Genomic DNA, 19,135 nt, shown 5'->3' on the forward strand with positions numbered 1-19,135 from the left:
GCAGGGAGCTTCCAGGTGCTTCTTTGCTCCTTTCCCAGGGGATAGTCTCAGAGCCCTTTAGGTGGCTGTCCACACCCGCCGGCTTCTTCCGTTTCCAGGGATCTTCAGATGCCTCTGCCCAGACCAGGGAGGACCACCTCCGCGCTTGGGGTTCCCCGGAAAATGCAGCGCTGTCTGGGCAGCCCTGGAGGCTGCAGGGGCCGCGGGGTACCGCCCCCTCACATCCTCCGCGTGTCACAGACCGGCTTTCAACCACAAAGGAAGCCAGTCTGCAGGACGTGCTTCGGTTCGAGACAGGCTCACCGTTCAGTGAGCACTAGTCAGGAAGGGCAGGCTCGCCTCACGTCACTCGGCCGTCGTCCTAACGCTACTGTTCACGGCTTGTGCAGTCCAGGCTGAGAAGGGGAAACTGCCTAGCGAGCCTCCATCACTCCTGGTACTTCCCGCAGCACTGGGAATTCGGTCCCTGGCACCGAGAACCTTCCAGGAGGCACGCCCGCCCTGGGCCCTGCTAAAGATGGCCTCAGTTTCATAGAGGGACGTGAGAATAGAGCTGGGGGACCCCTGCACTGTGTGGGCCTCACTCTGACAGATTCTCAGGCTTCCCTTTTCGTGCGTTTACATATTTAAATACAGACGGAAGTGACATCTCTGTGAGCGGGGGCAACTCCTCATTCCAGGCAGGTCTTAAGGGAGGGCTCCCGGCCAAGACAAAGACTGTGGACGGGCCAAGCCAGCTCCTGCAGCGGCCTGGAGACCTCATTTGAAGGCCGGGCCTTTCTGTAACAGGCTGGAACTGCTGACACCTTCAAAATAAAGGCCTGCTCCTCTGGCTCCTCCTGGATCGGACCTGAATTCCACTGCATTGACTTGGAACTCTGAAACACAAGCGTGTCTGCTGGTATAACACTTCCAACCCCGACTCCAGCAGGCCTTACTCTTTCCAGAAAAGATAAGAAGGGTAATTTGCAAGGATACAGTACATTCAGAGATTTCACTTTAAAAGAATTAGATACTGTGCTTTGGCAAGTTCATGTCTGAAAAGAAAGCAAAAAAAAAAAAAAAAGAAAGCATATACATAGATTTAAAAAAAAAAAAAAGGCCTTACCAGGTTTACTAATGGGCCTCCCGAGTTTCCATACTGAAATTAAGCAAAAATGAAAAGGTTATGAGTTCATGTCTTTACATGCCCCGAAGTACTTCCCTGCCTGGCACGTCCCCCCCGCCCCCCCCGCCCCCCCCCCACTACAGATTCTTTTCTCGGATTTGTTCCTGTCGACCTAATATTTTGCTGGAAAAAGGGACCTTAAAATTTTTCAGAAAGTCTTGGATATGCCATAAATGGGATTTTTTTTTTTTTTTTTTTTTTGGCTCCAAAGCCCAGAGGCCAGCTATGACCTCCTGACAACACCCAACACTACTTCCTTCTCCTGACAACAGCCTGGCTGCCAGCTGGCTCGGGTGTTCCAAATCTGCGCCGCCCTCCCCCCACCCGTGATCCCTGCTTCGCTGCTGGGGCTGGAAATCCACATGGTTTGTTCTTTTTCCATTACTTCATGCAGATCACAAGAAAGTTTGGGAATAAAACCTACTAGAGGCAGCAAGTGCATAGAACACACTTTTTCTTATTTATTAAACAGATGTACGTGGGGGGGAGGGGGCAACACTGCTCTTTAGAAATGTCAATCCTGTAAAAAGACAGCTGAAGGGGAAAAAATGTGATTTAAAAAAGATTCCATTGATGAAATGGTGGGGAGCAATGCCTGGCCTCCTTAGACATCGGACGGTATGGGCCTAACGCTCAGACTGTGCCCCAAGGCAGAGTGAACACCTGGGGGCAGGGGGCGGGGAGGGGGGGCAACAGTGTCTGTACCAGGCCAGGGGGAGCATCCCTTCTGCACAAAGCCTCAAAGGCAGGTCCACCGAGGGGCCTGGAAGCAGAGGAGCCATCATGGCCCCTCGGGTGGGATGGGGAGCTCCTCTGGGCTGCAGACCTTGGCGTATCTGAAGTCCCCTTCGCAAGAGTCCCTGGAGCCCTGGACATTGTTAAGGATGAGGACCACCCCTCAGCCTCATCTGCTCTAGGGGTACAAAGGGCAACTCCTTGGCCGGCACCTCGAGGGTCCTGACTCCACCCCTGGCTCCTAAGCCCGGCTTTCCGCACACCCGGGCCGACCCCGCGGGGCTCACGTTGATGATGGCGTCTGTCTGGATGTAGTCCATGTCCGAGTTCCGGAGCCCCAGCTCTTTGCCACCGCGCTGGGTGGTGCTGACGATCCCGGTGGTGACGGTGTTTTGCAGGGAAAACGGGCTTCCGATGGCGACCACAAACTCCCCCGGCCTCAGCTCTGAGGAGCGGCCAAGCAGCAGGACAGGCAGCCTTCCCTGGAAGCACAAGGGTGGCATTGCTGCATTTGGTTAACAGAACGGACAGACGCACAGACGTCGGGGAGTGCCACGCAGTGACAGGCCTTGTGGGAAAGTGAGGTCAGGCCCGTCACCCCTTCCCAGGCGGAGGCCACGCGGCCCCTTCCACCCACTATCATCGGCATGTTGCAAGCTGTCGTGGGGCCAGGGACCACTGAAGCCACTGGCCAAGGAAAACACAGAAGGTCACGGGAGGCCATCTCGGGGTCACACATCTTGAAGCTATCAGCACAGACTTAATGAAACCTTGAGGCCAGGACACAAAGTCTGGATTTAGGGCAAGGCTGCCTAAGGCCGTCTGAGAGAGTGAAGAGGCCTGGAAGGTTCCTGAGCCCACATACCCCAGCGTGGAAGGAAGGTTGGATCGGCCCCCACTTATCAGAGGTACACCCGTCCGGAGCCCTGGGGAGTCGGGAGCCCCGAGGGCTGGAACTGCACGGGACCCACTGGGTGAGTCTCCGTGCTAAGGACAGGGCAATTCTCGTGAGGGGCAGGGAGGCGACTGGGGCGGCAAGGCATCCAGCGCCCCCCACCCCTCCACCAACACCAAGACCCAAGAAGTAGGCTCTCTCCTCACCTGGAAAGACCCTCCATCAACCACCTCTGCTCCCCCGCCCAGGTGAACTGACTAACCCGACAAGCCCTGTCCCCGATGCCCTCGGAGGGCTGGGCACAGTCAGAAGCTGCAAACGAGTCTTCAAACTAAAACAGGACGAAATCAAGCCAGCTGGAGTGGCCAGGGCTGAGGAGAGCCGGGCTTCCATCGGGAAGGCCTGAGGCCCTCCCCCTCCCTTCCTTCCTGAGCCAGGCAAACCTCCTGAGTTCCTCTTGCCTTTGTTCCCCAACAAGACAAGCAGCTGCCCCAAGGGGACCAGGCCCAGGAAGCCAAGACCCCGCCCCCGCCTCAAGTGAATTGCACTTCCAGCACCTTTCTGTTTGTCCACCTCAAAAAAGAAAGGAAGAGGTGGGGGGGGGGCAGGAAGGTGGGGTGAGTAGGACCCAGCGGTTACTTTCACATCTGCTTGGACAGGGATAGTGCAGACACCAGCGGATGGGGTGAGGGGGTGATCCCTGGGCTATTTCACAGGCGGAGAAATGAAGGCTCCACGAGACTAGGTGACTTGAGACAGAGCAGAGACTCACCCCCGGGACTGCGACCCCGAACCTAGACTCTCTCATCAGCTCCACAGCACTATGCCATGAAGGCCCCCGCCCACCCCAAATAAGGAAGAGCTGGGCCACAAAGTTCAAGGAGGAAGGAATGTTGAAGACAGGATCTAAGATGGCCTGAGAAGGAATGCCCCTGAGGGCACAGCCAGTGAGAGGCCCAGGAGAGCTGTCAAGAGCACAGACTCCTGGCCAGGCCTGATTAGATCAGGCCCGAGGTCTTTCATCCATTTGGAGTTTATGTTTGTGTATGGTGTGAGAGAGTGGTCAAGTTGCGTTCTTTTGCATGTAGCTGCCCAATTTTCCCAGCACCATTGATTGAAGAGACTGTCTTTTTCCCACCAGATGCTTTTTCCTGCTTTATCAAAGATTAGTTGCCCATAGAGCCGAGGGTCCATTTCTGGGTTCTCTATTCTGTTCCATTGGTCTATGTGTCTGTTTTTGTGCCAGTACCATGCTGTCTTTGTGATCACAGCTTTGCAGTACAGCTCGAAATCTGACATTGTGATGCCCCCAGCTTTGTTTTTCCTTTTCAACAGTTCCTTGGCGATTCGGGGCCTTTTCTGGTTCCATACAAATTGAAGGACTATTTGTACCAGTTCTTTGAAAAATGTCATCGGTATTTTGATTGGGATAGCATTGAAAGTGTAGATTGCTCTGGGTAGCATGGACATTTTAACTATGTTAATTCTTCCGATCCATGAGCATGGAATATTTTTCCATCTTTTTGTGTCCTCCTCAATGTTTTTCAAGAGTGATTTATAGTTTCTAGAATATAGGTCCTTTATGTCTCTGGTTAAGTTAATTCCAAGGTAATGTATGGTTTTTGGTGCTATTGTAAATGGGATGGATTCCCTAATTTCTCTTTCTTCAGTCTCATTATTCGTGTATAGAAATGCAACTGATTTCTGAGCATTGATTTTGTATCCCGCCACATTACTGAATTGCTCTGTAACTTCTGATAGTTTGGGAGTGGATTCTTTTGGGTTTTCCATATAGAGTATCATGTCATCTGCGAAGAGAGACAGTTTGACTTCTTCTTTGCCGATTTGGATACCTTTTACCCCTTTTTGTTGTCTGATTGCTGTTGCAAGGACTTCTAGTACTATGTTGAATAATAGTGGCGAGAGTGGGCATCCTTGTCGTGTTCCTGATCTTAAGGGAAAGGCTTCCAGCTTTTCCCCATTGAGAATAATATCTGCTGTAGACCTCGATGTGAGACAGGAATCCATCAAAATCCTAGAGGAGAACATAGGCAGCAACCTCTACGACATCGGCCACAGCAAACTTTTTCATGACACATCTCCAAAGGCAAGAGAAACAAAAGATAAAATGAACACGTGGGACTTCATCAAGATAAAAAGCTTCTGCACAGCCAAGAAAACAGTCAAAAAAACGAAGAGGCAGCCCACGGAATGGGAGAATATATTTGCAAATGATGCTACAGATAAAAGACTGGTATCCAAGATCTACAAAGAACTTCTCAAACTCAATACGTGAGAAACAAATAAACAAATCATAAAATGGGCAGAAGATATGAACAGACACTTTTCCAATGATGACATACAAATGGCTAACAGACACATGAAAAAATGTTCAAAATCAATAGCCATCAGGGAAATTCAAATCAAAACCACACTGAGACACCACCTTACGCCAGTTAGAATGGCAAAAATTGACAAGGCAAGAAACAATTGTTGGAGAGGATGTGGAGAAAGGGGATCCCTCCTACATTGTTGGTGGGAATGCAAGTTGGTACAGCCACTCTGGAAAACAGTGTGGAGGTCCCTTAAAAAGTTAAAAATTGAGCTACCCTATGATGCAGCCATTGCACTACTGGGTATTTACCCCAAAGATACAGACGTAGTGAAGAGAAGGGCCATATGCACCCCAATGTTCATAGCAGCATTGTCCACAATAGCCAAAGCGTGGAAGGAACCGAGATGCCCTTCAACAGATGACTGGATTAAGAAGCTGTGGTCCATAGATACAATGGAATATTACTCAGCTATCAGAAAGAACGAGTTCTCAACATTTGCTGCAACATGAACGGCACTGGAGGACATAATGCTAAGTGAAATAAGTCAAGCAGAGAAAGATAATTATATGATTTCTCTCATCTATGGAACATAAGAACTAGGAAGATGGGTAGGGGAAGAAAGGGATAAAGAAAGGGGGGGTAATCAGAAGGGGGAATGAAGCATGAGAGACTATGGACTATGAGAAACAAACTGAGGGCCTCAGAGGGGAGGGGGGTGGGGGAATGGGATAGACTGGTGATGGGTAGTAAGGAGGGCACGTATTGCATGGTGCACTCGGTGTTATACGCAACTAAGGAATCATCGAACTTTACATCAGAAACCAGCGATGTACTGTATGGTGACTAACATAATGTAATTTTAAAAAAACATTAAAAAAAAAAAAAGATCTGGCCCGAGTTTACAACCACTCCGGTCCTCAGTATTCTCACCTGGAAAATGGGAATACCATGGAACACCTCTCTCATGAGCCGGTCGTAAGAATGAGGTGCCAAGACCCGAACAACTCTTAACTATCGCCTGGCTCGTTGAAGCGCCATGTTAGTGGGACAGGTAAGCGTCACTTACGTGCTGGTAATTGTTGCCGGCATGGGGGTCTGTGCAGACCCCACCATCTAAACTCCCACAAGCTAGTCCATGTCACCCAGCCTTCCACCCAGGAAAAGGCTGGTGGCTCGGGGCTACCCTAACAGGGACCCCTGGGGTCACCTGAGGCCAGAGTGTCCGGTGCTGCTCTGGAAGGGGCAGGCCTTCCGCCCTGCACTCCCCGAGCTCCTCAGCGTCCAGCGGCACGCCAGCGAGCTCAGCTCGGCCTGTTTACCCTGGGCCCATGCCAGCCACCCCTGCCAGCAATGATTTCATCCGACAGCCACAGTGGGTGAGCGAGCGGGGCCGGTGATGTGCACCGGGCCACTCTGGAGGAGGCCCACTGGGGACACTGCTGCTCCTTCAGGGCTGGGCAAGGGGAAACATGGCAGCGAAGGCTCCTGGGGCTGGGTATGTCTGGCTGCCCGAGATCACCGTTGCTTTTCACCAACTTCAAGGCAAAGAGATCAAGTTCAAACAGAGAGGTGGGCCCAAGCCACATCAGCTCAGCCACAAACTGGGATTCACATCAGAAAGTTCCGTGGGGCATGACCGTGGAGATCCTAATTAGCCCTTAGGTACCCTCTATCCCTGCCCTCCACCTCCATCCCCTCGGAAGGGGTCAGACGCAGGCTCCCAGTTCTTGGGGTTCAGAAGCAGAGGGGCCTAAAGACGACACCCCCTGAGCTCTTCTTTTCCGAGTCTGAGCTCAGGCCCAGAGGACGAGACAGGGAGGCAAACACTTCTGGGGCAGTGGAAGCTGTGAGGACAGAGGAGGGACACCCCGCTGAGGGGAGAGCCCCCAGGGCCTGTGTGCTGCCGGCTGCCGTGCCGCGCTCACTGGGGAGGGCCCGGACCTCCAGCACACTGTGAAGTTGTCACACTCAAGGGACCACAGGGGCTTGGACAAGTGGACACCAGGGATACTAGCCCAGAGTCTCCCCAAGAACCAGTCCTCACTTGAACAAAACAGGGGGACATCTGACCCCAAGTGGCCAGTCAAACCTGTACTGTTGGTACCCATAGGCAACATCAGCTCTGCCTTGTATAAGCTTTTATTCCCTCCAGCATCTTCTAGGTCATGAAGGACAATCGTAGACCACAATAAGCAAGCGGACACATCCCAAGGGGGCGGGGCTTTTAATAGGTGGCCTTGATTGACGTTAAAAGAATGCACCTTCTATCTCCCAGCGGACAAAGCCTTTCATGGCCACCAGGGGCGTTGGCGGGTGTCCCCCCATTTTACAGAGGTGGAACTGAGCCTCAGACGTGGGGTGGCTCCTCCCAGCGAATGAGCAGCCCAGCTAAAGAAGAGAACAGGCTTCCTAACTCTCGCGTTAACCTGGAATCTCACTGTAGGCAGAATCTTTGCAAGGGGGTGACAGGGGATGGACACGTGGGTCAGGCCAGACTTACAGCTCTCCAGGAAGCTGACATGCCTTTTTGGGGCCATGTGGTCCCCCGCTCCCCACAGGTGCTGCTGCCCCACGAGCATCAGGCTCTCCGGCTGTTCCAGATCCAAGTGGGGCTCCTCGGAGCTAGTCCTCCCTGCGGGTCTGTCTGCTCAACGCAGCTATACCCGTGGCTGGCCAAACTCGCACTCGGTAACTACTGAGCGTTTTTACTCCATAGCTGTCTAGACATACGTTCCACGGAGGGCCTGGGGGAGATGAAATGCAGACCCGGCTGCGAGCGCCAAGCCACCCCCCCGGCTTGACCTGCAGATGGGAAGCACCGGTCCGCTCACTCCTGGCTTCACCCCGCAGTGCCATCTGAAGGCTGGTTCCCAAGCCACCCACATCAAAGGTGCCCCAAGGCTCCCGGAGCAGACACTCGGCCTGAGTCTCCTTCTGAAGTGGCCCCCCGCCACAGGCCCTGTCGGAGAAGCCAGCCCCTCTCCTGACAGCCACTTCCCACAGCTCACCCCTCCGTGGAGCCTGGCTCGCAGCACGCCTTTGAAGCAAAACACAGACATCTCTCCTCCGCTTGGCAGGAAGTAAGGGGGCGAGCGGCTCCCATTCCCGTGTCAGACTCTCTAACCACCGGGGGGATGAAATGGTAAATCGGGAGTGCACACCACAGCAGCGGGGCGGGACAGCTCGTACATGACCAAAGCAAAATCCCCAGGCTCCGTAGCGGAGCCGAGAAGGAAGCCTTGGGGGCCCTACCCGGAGAGCATGGGGCTCGCATCTGGCCCAAGTCCTTCGAGGTGTGTCCATCGTGCTGCCAGTTCTCAAGGTCACGCTCATGCCCATGAGAGGCGGGGAGGCTTTCTGCAAGGTGACTCACTAATGCTCAAGGACGTCCTCACCCCACCACCACGAAGAGCGACTTTAAGAAAACGTGAATCCCCCTAACACCCGGGTGTTCAGCCCACTACCACCTAGGCCAATGGAGAAGCAGCGCAGGTGAGGGTATCCGAAGTCCTGGGTGTGGACTCCAGACTCACCACGTCTGTGTTAAATTACTGAATACTGGCCATAGGCAGGATACTACTTGTGTGGCAGATTTAATGCTAAAACTTGGAAGAGGTTGGTGCATAGCATCATCAAGGAAGGCTCACCCATTCATTTAATTACAACAAACAAACAACCCGCAGGCCTGGCAGCACTGCTCCCGTGAAACACCACCAACATGAAAGAGAACTTTCTCAACAAGCGTCCACTGGGCGTCTCCGACGGGCTGGGCACAGCGAACACGGAAGATCAATCAATCCATCCGCGCCTCCCAGGCCTACTGGCTGATGGGTTGGAGTCACGTGGCAGTAAAAAAAGACAAAGTCCAAATCTCCCTTGCCGTGGTCAGCTCAGTCCAGAATGTTCCGTAAGGGCTAAGCACTTCAAAGACTCCCGGCTATGCTTCCTTCTGCCTGATCCACTTGAGCCACCTCCATGCCAGCCGCAGGTAAAGACACGACTATGCCCAGGGGAAGTGAAAGGATCTTTTCTTCCCTGTGTGTCTCTTTCAAAGAGCAAAGAATTTGGGGCCTAGCTCCTTCTTCCTCCTGGGTCATCGGCCAGCAATTAGTCATAATGGCAGACCCTCAACCACTCTTCGGCAAGGGGAACACGGCCCCCACGACTGCCTTAGCCTCCCCAGGATTTGCCTGTGTTAGGAGGTAGGTCACGGGAGGAGGGACCAGGGCTGTACCAGCAGGAGGAAGGCTGTCTGCTGTGGACGCTGTGGAGGAAGGCCACAGGGAGGCGGCCGTCAGCATCCACCCAGGCTTAGGGGAAAACGGGTCATTTTAGAGCAGCAATCCTAATACTGAACTCTGTTTGGGAAGGGCTCTAATATGCTCCTTCATGCAGGTTTTTGGGGGGTGGGGATGGGAGCAAGAGGAGAAATCTGCTTTGAAAAACAGTAATGGTCATGAGGGCCCCTGGCTGGCACAGTCGGTTGGCTGTCCCACGCTCAGGTCATGATCTCAGGGTCGTGGGATCAAGCCCCACCGCGGGCTCTGTGCGCAGTGTGGAGTCTGCTTAGGACCCTCACTCCCTCTCCCTCAATCTCTCTCTAAAATAAATAAATCTTTAAAAAAAGGGGGGGATGCCTGGGTGGCTCCATCGGTGAAGTGTCTGCCTTCGGCTCAGGTCATGATCGCAGGGTCCTGGAATGGGGTCCCACATCGGGCTCCTTGCTTGTCGGGGAGCCTGCTTCTTCCTCTGCCTGCCGCTTCCCTGTTTGTTTTTGCTCTCTCTGTCTAATAAATAAAATCCTTAAATAAATAAATAAATAAATAAATAAATAAATAAATAAATAAATAAAGTAATGGTCACTAAGTATCTGTGTTGGTCAGTGCCCGACACAAGGGATCTAAGCAGAGCCTGGCCAAACCCACCCCTCGTACACATGCCCTACGTGCCTCCTGCTCCGTCGTTCCCTCAGCCTTTACAGACAGCCACTCGGTGGGACAGATCGTCCTGCCTGTTCTGCTGCCCACGTCCCCACAGCTAGGTGGTGGCAGTACCAGGACTGGAGTCCTCCCCGTGCCTCCAATCCAGGTGTTCTCTCCAGCCTACCCAGCCTGCTGCCCAAACATTCAGAGCACAGGACCTTTGCACAGCGGCGGGTGAGGGCAGCAGAAATGACACCCAACAAGGCAGCTGGGGAGTTGAAGGACAAGCAGCACAGAAACCAGCCAGAGGAGGCCTAGTGCACGAGTCCTCCAGTGGAGGGCCTGGGCCGTGCTGTCTCTCCGATGCCGGGAGCCTGAATGGTCCTCAGACAAGCCCGGGCTGGGGCCTGAAGGCAGGCCTGTGTAGTGCCCCCATCCTACCCCCGCCCCCCGGTTCGAAGACTCTCCCTGGGGCCTGGACTCATGCTGAAGGTGAATCACAACCCCCTGGAGCCCCCAGGAAGAAAATCTGGGTGTGTGCTGGGTAAGGTCCCTGGGGGATGGCTTGCTTCGGGCTGCTTCTCCAGCAGCAGCCAAGGGTGCTGCAGAAGCAAAGACTCAGACAAAACTCACAGACACACCATATGCACACACACACACACGCACACAGGCACACACACAGATGCCACCTCAGCCTCCGCAGATCCCAGGAGCACCCTGTCCCGGGCAGCAGGACAGCTGGGCTTGGACCTGGTCCTGTAGTAACTCACTCTGTGACCTTGGGCCACTTGATGGACTTCTCTGAGTCCCAGTTTTATCACTTCTAAAATAAGGTTGTTGAGGCTGGTAATGTCCAAGGTCATCCCAGCTCTGACGATTAGGGTCCTTTCCAAAAGACCTGGCTGATTTCCAAAAAACCTATTAGCAGACGATGGTTCAATCGGTGAGGTCAAAACAGGCACCACAGTCCTTAATAAATCTCTTTTCATACAACCCCCGGCAACGGGCTCAGATGAGCCCACAAGCTCGGGCCAGAAGCGGAGAAGGGACTACTGGAATTCTCCAGATGCTGGCTCAGCCAGAAGTCAGCTAGAGAGGCTCTGACGGCAATGGCCTATCAGTCTTGCAGCTTTGGGCCACACTGGGTTTGGCCTAATGGGCCTCGAGTGCCCACTCCAGTGCTCTCTCCTTTCCTAAAGCTTGCAGGGAAGGGCAATAAAATAAACCAATAAAGCTAAAAGGGAAAAAAAACATTTTTTTTTAGCCTAATGAGGCAAGTGGACTACTTCTTTTTCTTCCTTGGAAAGTATAAAGTACTTCTGTTACAAAAATATTTTCTGTTGCCGAATCCGCAGGAGCCACGGCCTCCGCCAGCCACCCAGCACGCTCGTTTTCAAGGGGCTGGGGCTTCCAGGCTGGTCCTGGGTGTCGGCTGAAGCTTGCTTCAAAGGCTAATGTTGCAGCGGCTGGCTGGGACTCAACGGAGTGATTCAACGTGCTTTCTGGAAACAGTTATGCTAACCTTTCATTTTCTTTTAAAAATATGTGATGGAGAAAATAGCACGTCCCCCATACCCAGCAAGAAGCAGAGCCCTAGAACTTGCCTGCTTCCCGCGGAAAAGCAAAAGAGGCTGCTGACGTATCAGCATCTAAGACTGTTCCACCGCTCAGGTGGGGGGGACAGGAGAAGCGGGGGGTCGGGGGAGAGAGAAAGAGGAACGGAGCACGATCATGCACAAGAAAGAGAAAGAGCAAACACAACCACTTTCGTCCTCCCTGTTTACGAACCCCACCATAATATTTAGTCTCCTTCAAGCTGGATCAAGAAACATGGGCATTTTGAAAATTCCCTTACTCTTGTTGTTTAAACCACAAAATGTCAACGGTTCTATACGGGAGCCCAGCGGCCAGTAACTACAAAATTTGTGGCACCCAGGCAAATCACTGTCTCCACCAAGCGTAACTCTGGTCTTTGCATACGCCAGTCCCTTTGGTCCCTCCGCTTCCATCCAGTGACTTCAACTTCACGGACGTTGCTCCAAGAGTTTTTGGCCAATAAATGTTGATTAAAACAAATCGATGCATACGAAAGTGAAAAATGAAAGAATGAACAAACCAGACTTTAAAAGATCCTTCCCAAAGGGACGGGGGGTGGTCTCTCTCCGGTCCATTCAATGCACAACGTACAGCAACCACCCCATGTCTGTTGAACTGAACTGGCTCCTCGCTCCCCGTGACCACTTAGAGCCCCTGCTGTCCTGTATGCAGAGAAGCCCAGGATATACCTTTCCTTTCAGATTTATGCTTAAAATTTTTTACAGATGTATAATGTACCACCTCCTCAACATAAAAATAATCTGAGATGGTCAGTGGCACAGGGCCTATTATAATACATTAATTAACATATATTCATGGCATAAAACGGGGTCATAGAGAATATTCTAACCACAAAACCAATGGTTTCTATGAGCTGCCCGGTAGCCAAAGCAAAGAGGGAAATACCATGAGTCACACACTCTCCTTTTCAGATTCTGGTGCCTTAAAGAACAAAAGTGACTCATTAATTAGCATGCATATTAAATAATCAGTCCTCGATTCACCAGAATGTCTTATTTCTTCCTCACCATAGAAGGTGGTCATGATGACTTTAGGAAACCAGCTTTGGGAAATTGCATCTAAACTGTTATGGAAAGAGGTAACCAGTTTATTACAAAGCCTTTGCACCTTCAGACTCTCAGGAGACTGACTACATAAAAAACCAGAGCTTTCCAGAGTATATGACTAAGAATCCCCAAGAACAAGGCCAATAAGAAATGTAGACAAGATGCAGAGACGCCAGCTAACCAGAAACGTCGGCTTGGGTTCTGAAGGGCTCTAATAAACTCACTGAGAAATAAGTTTGCACTTGGTCCAAGGTCCAGGTCCTCCAGGCTTGCGCCCTAATCTTCCCCTCGGTTGGCTCTACCTGTCCTTCCTGTCCTTCCTGTCACCCCAAACGTAAGCTTCCCTGCCTACACTAACTGCAGAGGCCTCCCCAGCCCCCGGTGCTTTCTACCTCCTCTGTTCGTTCCTTTTCTGCACTTGTTACCGTATTTATCCCACTTTTCCTGTTTCCCATCCTAGACTCTCATCGCGGGGTCCCATGGCTCTCGTGCACGGCTCATACACGCTCAGCACCTAACACTGTGTTGGGCCAACAGAGACGCTCAGGAAATACAGAATCCAGGAACGAATAAAGAGCCATCAAAGAGAATGAACAAAGCAGACCTTAAAAGATCTTTCAGATTTGAAAGTGGATAATCATTTTCAAAACATCTTGGAATTCTACTGATAATGCAGAGAAATGAGCAAACATAAGGTTTCTCTGCTTAATCCAGCAAAAGCAAAGCAGCGGCAGCAGCAAAGAAACACAATTTGAGCACACGTGTGCACGCGCACACACATACACACCCGCCCCGAGAAAAAGAGAAAATGAAATCAGCCTCTCTGTGCTCTCCCCTTCGGTCACCAGGCGCTTGGGTCTTACGAGCGTCCTTGGCCTCCAGCGCGCTCAGCTTCTCTAGGACAAGGTGTTAATTGTCTTGCACTGGGGTTGGCCAACATGGTCTGGGAAAGGCCAAAGAGTAAGTACTTTCGGCTTCATGGGCCATGTGGTCTCCATCCTAACGACTCAGCTCTGCTGATACAGGGCAAAAGCAGCCACAGACTCTAAATCATGGGCATGGCTGTGTTGCAATAAAACTTTATTTACAAAAGCAGACGGAGGGCCGGATTTGGCCTGCAAGCCGCAGCTGGCCAGCCCTGGACTCTCACACATTGTTACATACTCAGTAAACTGTCAAATGCAAGCAGCGTGTGTCTGTAAGTCCCCTCCCCCCTCAGCAAAGGAGACAGGAGACAGTCCGGATGGGGCACCTACCAATTCAGTCCCAACAACCTGGGAACTGCTTTGTCAGAACCATAAATAAGAGTCTTAATCCAATTCCCTGAAGACAGAGCGCCAACGTGAAAAAAGGCATTACCATATTAAGAGAAAAACATAGCCAAAGAATTTCCTTAACAATCAACTAAGTTCTTGAACGGGGGCCAGAGAACACACAAGGGCTCCGGTTTTGATAGTTGGGGGAACTGAAACATTTTCACATTCCAAACGGAGCTGCAATCAGAGTGGAAGGAGCCACGTCCCCATCGGCCTCTGGACAAAGGCGGTGCAGAGGAATGAGGGCCGGCCTCCACTTCGCTGCCTGGGTTTATATTACCTAATGAAATATAGATTCCCACCCCCTCCGAATGGTAAGAATCAATACAGTAACAGAAGCCTTGTAACATCAACAGGGGCCGTGGCGTCCTCAGCAAAGGCAACGGCAGGCAGCCCTCTAAGCTCTGCGACAGAGGCAGCGAGACCACAAAATGATCCGTACAGAGGGACTGGGGAAAAGAATCCAAAATGGAAAAACACAGAAACAAAATAAGAGGGTAACTATGGCAGTGCGATCCACTGCCCGGGCTCCCAGTTGCTTTACGAGGATGAGTGACAGACTCCAGAAGATGCGAGGCCATTCCAGCACCGGCTCTGCGTTATCTGATTCACTCTTGGACAGCTCACGCGGCTGAGTCAGCGCCTTCCGACAATCAGGTTGCCTAAGGAGAACTGGCCGGCGGGCTGCTATGAGTCACGCCGAGCACCGCACCACCCCCGGCCCTCGCCACCGTCCCGGGCCACCTGGACCCTCCTCTCGGAGGACCCGGGGCAGAGTCACCCCGCACCGGGCCAGAGCTTGAGACACAGGCCTGGAGAAGACAGACGCTGTTGAGCAGCGGCTGGGACCCGTGCTTGGAAGGCCCAGGGCTCCCCCACACCAACACCCCCTCCCCCGGCCCAGAGTGACCCCTGTCCTGAGCTTCACGGATCAGAGCTGGCGCCTCTTCCTGCCCCAGTGGCCACTCAGCAGTAAAAGGACCCTCTGTAAACAAAGCAGCCCCCCGCCCGGGAGTCTTCCTCTTCAGCCACTTCAAACGGGTCTGGCCTGTAGGTGGCAAGGGGCCCGAAGGTGGCCGGGGATGGACACAGGCCTGGGGGCGAGGGAATAAAAACACCTCACAGGCCTCAAGCTGGCGGCCTGCACACATTTCCCCGGTGGCTGGCGTCAGGGGGCAGGGCCCACAGGAAACCTCACTGCCTGGGCCGCGTCTGAGTTTCCCGAGACCACAGAGCTCCCGGAGCCCCCGCGAAGCCAGGTGGCCGTCCAAACCGGGTGAGCCCTGGCTGGGGGGTGCGGGGAGGAGGTAGAGTGGTGGCCCGCCCGCAGTGCCATCACGTCCTCAGCAGACAACGGGTCCCGGGCCAGCCCGCTCTGCCAGGCCTCGGAGCAGCGAGCAGAGGGCACTTGGACTCGTCCTGGGACCCTGCTGTCCCGCGCCGACCCCCTGACAAGTGCCTAAGACCGGCGTGTCCTTCACACCCCCGCAGGGCCAACTGAGAGCAACAAATAAGACGACGGTCAACGATGCTAACTAAGGACATGAGCAGAGTGAAATGTGACCGTCTGGGGCTGGGATGTGGGGAGCCGCCTTGGGTAGCGGGCTGGGGAAGGGCTGTCTAGGGCAGAATTTAGTGGGGGGCCCGAAGGATGGGAAGGCCAGCTCTGGAGACACCGTGGGGAGCCATGGCCAAGACCCCCAGGAAAGAAGCCCTGGGTGGGAGGCAAGAAAGGAGGGGTGGCCAGGCAGAGTGGGGGAGGGGCGGAAGGAGGAGGTAAGGCTGGAGTGGGGGAGGCGCCCCATCAGGCCAGGCCCCCGAGGCCCTGGGGAAGGAGCTAAGCTCTCTGTGTGAGAACAGCGGGAACTGTGTGAAGGGTAGACAGCACATGGTCCGAACTCGGTGCTTCCTCACCAACCGCTGGAAAACCGCGGTAACAAGAGTACTTTTCCCCCCTCTTACCTTCTTCAACATCCCCCCCGTATTTCTGCCCTGGAGTCGGGCCTAGAGAGACCAAATTGCTCTCCCTGTACCTCTCCCTCGATAGCCACCCTCTCTCCTTCTCTGCCCCTCTCCCTTGCCCTCTCTTTCCGAACTTCTCAGGGAAAAACTGCACAGACAAAAAGTGCTGCCTCTGGATAAAATTGTTAAATGTTCTGCAAACACGGCCCGTGTCATGTTGAACACATTTGGAAACAGTTTGTATCTGAGGCTGAACTAGTCTGCCCTCAAAGCTGCTTTCTATTAAAATGTTTGCATACACACTGTCCCTCCTGCCTGCAGCTGGCAGTCCCAGATGCGAAGCAAGCCCCAGGAAAGAGGAGGTGCAAATCCTAGGACAGAAGCAGAGAACGGGCTGTGGTTGGAGGGGACAGGCCTGCAGGGGGGGCACCTTCTTCCCCCAGCTTCGGGGGTGGGAGACAGGGGGACAGACCAGGCCGCTCTGCTGGCCAGCCTTCTTCTGAACACTCTCCAGTCTCAAAACTCAGCAGGGAAAGTGAGTGCACATGTGTCTTCTCAGCAGCTAGAAGCAAAAACAGAGTTCTTTGGTCGCAAGCCCAGACATGTCGCTGGCAATCTCAAGCCAAGGGGGGTTCACTGGAGATGCGAGGGGAGTTCCAAGAATGGAAAGAAAAGTAGACAGAGCTGGTCAGAAAGGGTGGGAACTCAGCGTCCCGGGGGGGCGGGGGGGGGGGAGCTCAGCAGCAGGGGCTCTACCAGCATTGCCCACCAGTGTTTGTGAGGGTGACCCCCACCCAGCTGCTCCTCCGAGGGGAGGGTCTGCTTGATCTACGGGTCTTGTGTCCATCCCCTGGCCCCGGAGGGTGGGGCACCGTTGACTGCCGGTCCCACCAAGACTGTCCCATGGGGGACACGTAGCCCCCAAAGGAAATGCTAGCTGTTGTTCCCAGGAGATGGGGGAGGATTCGCTGGATGACAATGGGACAGTACAACAGGTGTCCATGGTAATTTCTATTCCTTAACAGTGTTGAAAGGTGCCTGGGTGGCTCGGTTGGTTAAGCATCCAACTCCTGTGCAGGTCAGTGCAGGTCACCATCTCAGGGACCTGGGATCGAGCCCCGAGTCAGACTGTGTGCTCAGTGGGGAATCTGCTTCTCTCTCTGTGTCCTTCTCCCATGTCCCTCCCCCCACTTGCATGCACGCTCTCTCTCTCTTTCTAAAGTAAATAAATTTTTTAAAAAAGAATCCTTTTTTAAAGAAGTGTTAAGAACACCACACTCGGGAAGGACAACAGCTGTTGAAGTAACGCAGAGCCTCCAAACGAAATCCTGATGGTGGGGGAGGAAACGGGCCCAGGCTGGGAGCCACCAAGTTAGCCACTGAGCTCATGGACACGGCGGGCGGTCCCATCAATTTCCTTGGGTTATTAGAAAACAGTCCCGGGAGCCTGGGCCACAGCCTCACGTGGAAAGGCACCGTTTGGAATGATTTTCGATCCTCAGGCCCAATTTGTGTCGGTTCTGTTCTGCCTGCTCTGAGTTCTCCCCCACGGTTTCTCGCCTTTCGCTGTTCCTGAGAGTGACCCAACGCAAGGCCAGCTCACAGCCCGTCCACAGCCTGCAGTTTATTAAACCGTGTGCTCGGCGGATTTGGATTTGCTGGGAGGAGAGGCTCTTCCCAAACCGAGCCTCATTCCAAGCCCGTCTCCGCCCCCTCCTAAATAATCAATCATCAAACTAAGGGAACAAAAGGGAAAGAGCTGGAAGAGATGGTTTTACTCTCCCCACTTCCAACTACTATCAGCAAAAAAAAGCAGTTTAGTCAGTGGAAACCCGTCCCTTGTGTGGGTGTCTGCAATTTAATATCCATTCATTTCCGATTCCTTTTTGAAAAGCCACATTTAGTTCAACTTTTAAACGTTAAGCATCTTTTTCTTGAGCTAGAAACACCCCTCAAATACGGTCCTGCCGGCACTGGGCTGGACTCCTGGGGACAGCAAGGGCCGGGTCAGGAACACGGCGAAGCAGGTCCGTTGAGATTTTTCACATCCTGCCTGGACATGTCGGGGATGACACAAGGATACAGTCTCCACCTTGGCTCAAAATCTGAAAAGAATCTCCCCCTGGCCAGAGGCATATTACGTGCCCACGCATTCCAAACACAGAATTACTCAGTGGCAGCGGCTCACGCAGCATCCGGGCCAGCACCCTGCCTGCAGAGAGCCCCGCTGCTGGCTGCCTTCCAGGGCCCGGGGGGGAGCTGAAAAGTCCTGCATGTGGCCACAGGATGTGCTATTCTGGCTAGCCTCCTTCCGGTGAGACTACCACATCCTGGACACCTTTCTAGCGGCATGTTCCTAAACAGGCAAGCACCAGCCCTCCCGGGGGCTATTTAAAGTCCAGCCATCCCATCCCACCAGAAGGCCAGGTTCCATCCCTCCAGCGACGGCCCTGGCCTGGGGTACTTGGAGTCAGCAGCCTGGCTTGGCTTGGAAGGTTAGTTTCCCTGGAGCGCGGCTGTGTGACTTCGGGCAGGTTACTTAAGCTCTCTGAGCCCCTGTTTCGTCCTCCGTAAAATACGGATGATACAGCTATGTTGCTGATTAGGTGGGAGTTACAAGTGAACACAGAAGCTGGATCAGCGTTGGAGCTCATCAAGCAGAAGTCCTTATGATTATGTCGTGACCAATAAACACATTTTCGAAGATAGCTGTTGCCAGAAATTCCACAGTTACCTAACAGAAATGATATCCGATTGAGACCTCACTAAAGGCCAGTTTCCTACACCCACTGCGGAGCCTGTTTCTGTCCTGATGCACAATACACAGACAGAAAACAGCCCGTGGGATACTACACTGGTCTGCCCGCACAGCCCACATCCAGGCAAGAGTGTACGCGGAGAGCTGCGTCAGAAGACCCCGGGTGGCTCTCAGTCTAGGATCTTTCCCTGCGCCAACAAGAAGACTCCAGCCTACCGGGAGTCTTCCTTCCTTGCAGAGGAAGGAATGACAAGGGCATGAAGAAACCAAAAAATGCAATCTCACTGCAGACCAAACCTCCTCCATCCACATATACCAACAAGTGGAAATTGCGGATGGTCGAGTAAGAATTGGATTTCATTTCAGATACGAAGCCTTCA

At 53.2% G+C, this 19,135-nt stretch overlaps 1 protein-coding gene across 1 annotated transcript in view; it reads right to left on the reverse strand.

Annotated features, from left to right (window-relative positions):
- HTRA1 (HtrA serine peptidase 1) overlaps positions 1–19,135 on the reverse strand; it is a 52,449-nt gene that overhangs the window by 5,421 nt on the left and 27,893 nt on the right. Inside the window, exons 4-5 of the mRNA XM_045803350.2 lie at positions 2,191–2,385; positions 1,109–1,141 (exon numbers count right to left, since the gene is read on the reverse strand). Of these exons, the coding sequence (XP_045659306.1) occupies positions 1,109–1,141; positions 2,191–2,385 (228 nt within the window). The remainder of the gene's footprint in view (positions 1–1,108; positions 1,142–2,190; positions 2,386–19,135) is intronic.

The sequence above is a fragment of the Ursus americanus genome, chromosome 6 (assembly GCF_024610735.1).
Source record: "Ursus americanus isolate L20-20 chromosome 6, mUrsAme1.1.p, whole genome shotgun sequence".
NCBI lineage: Eukaryota > Metazoa > Chordata > Mammalia > Carnivora > Ursidae > Ursus > Ursus americanus.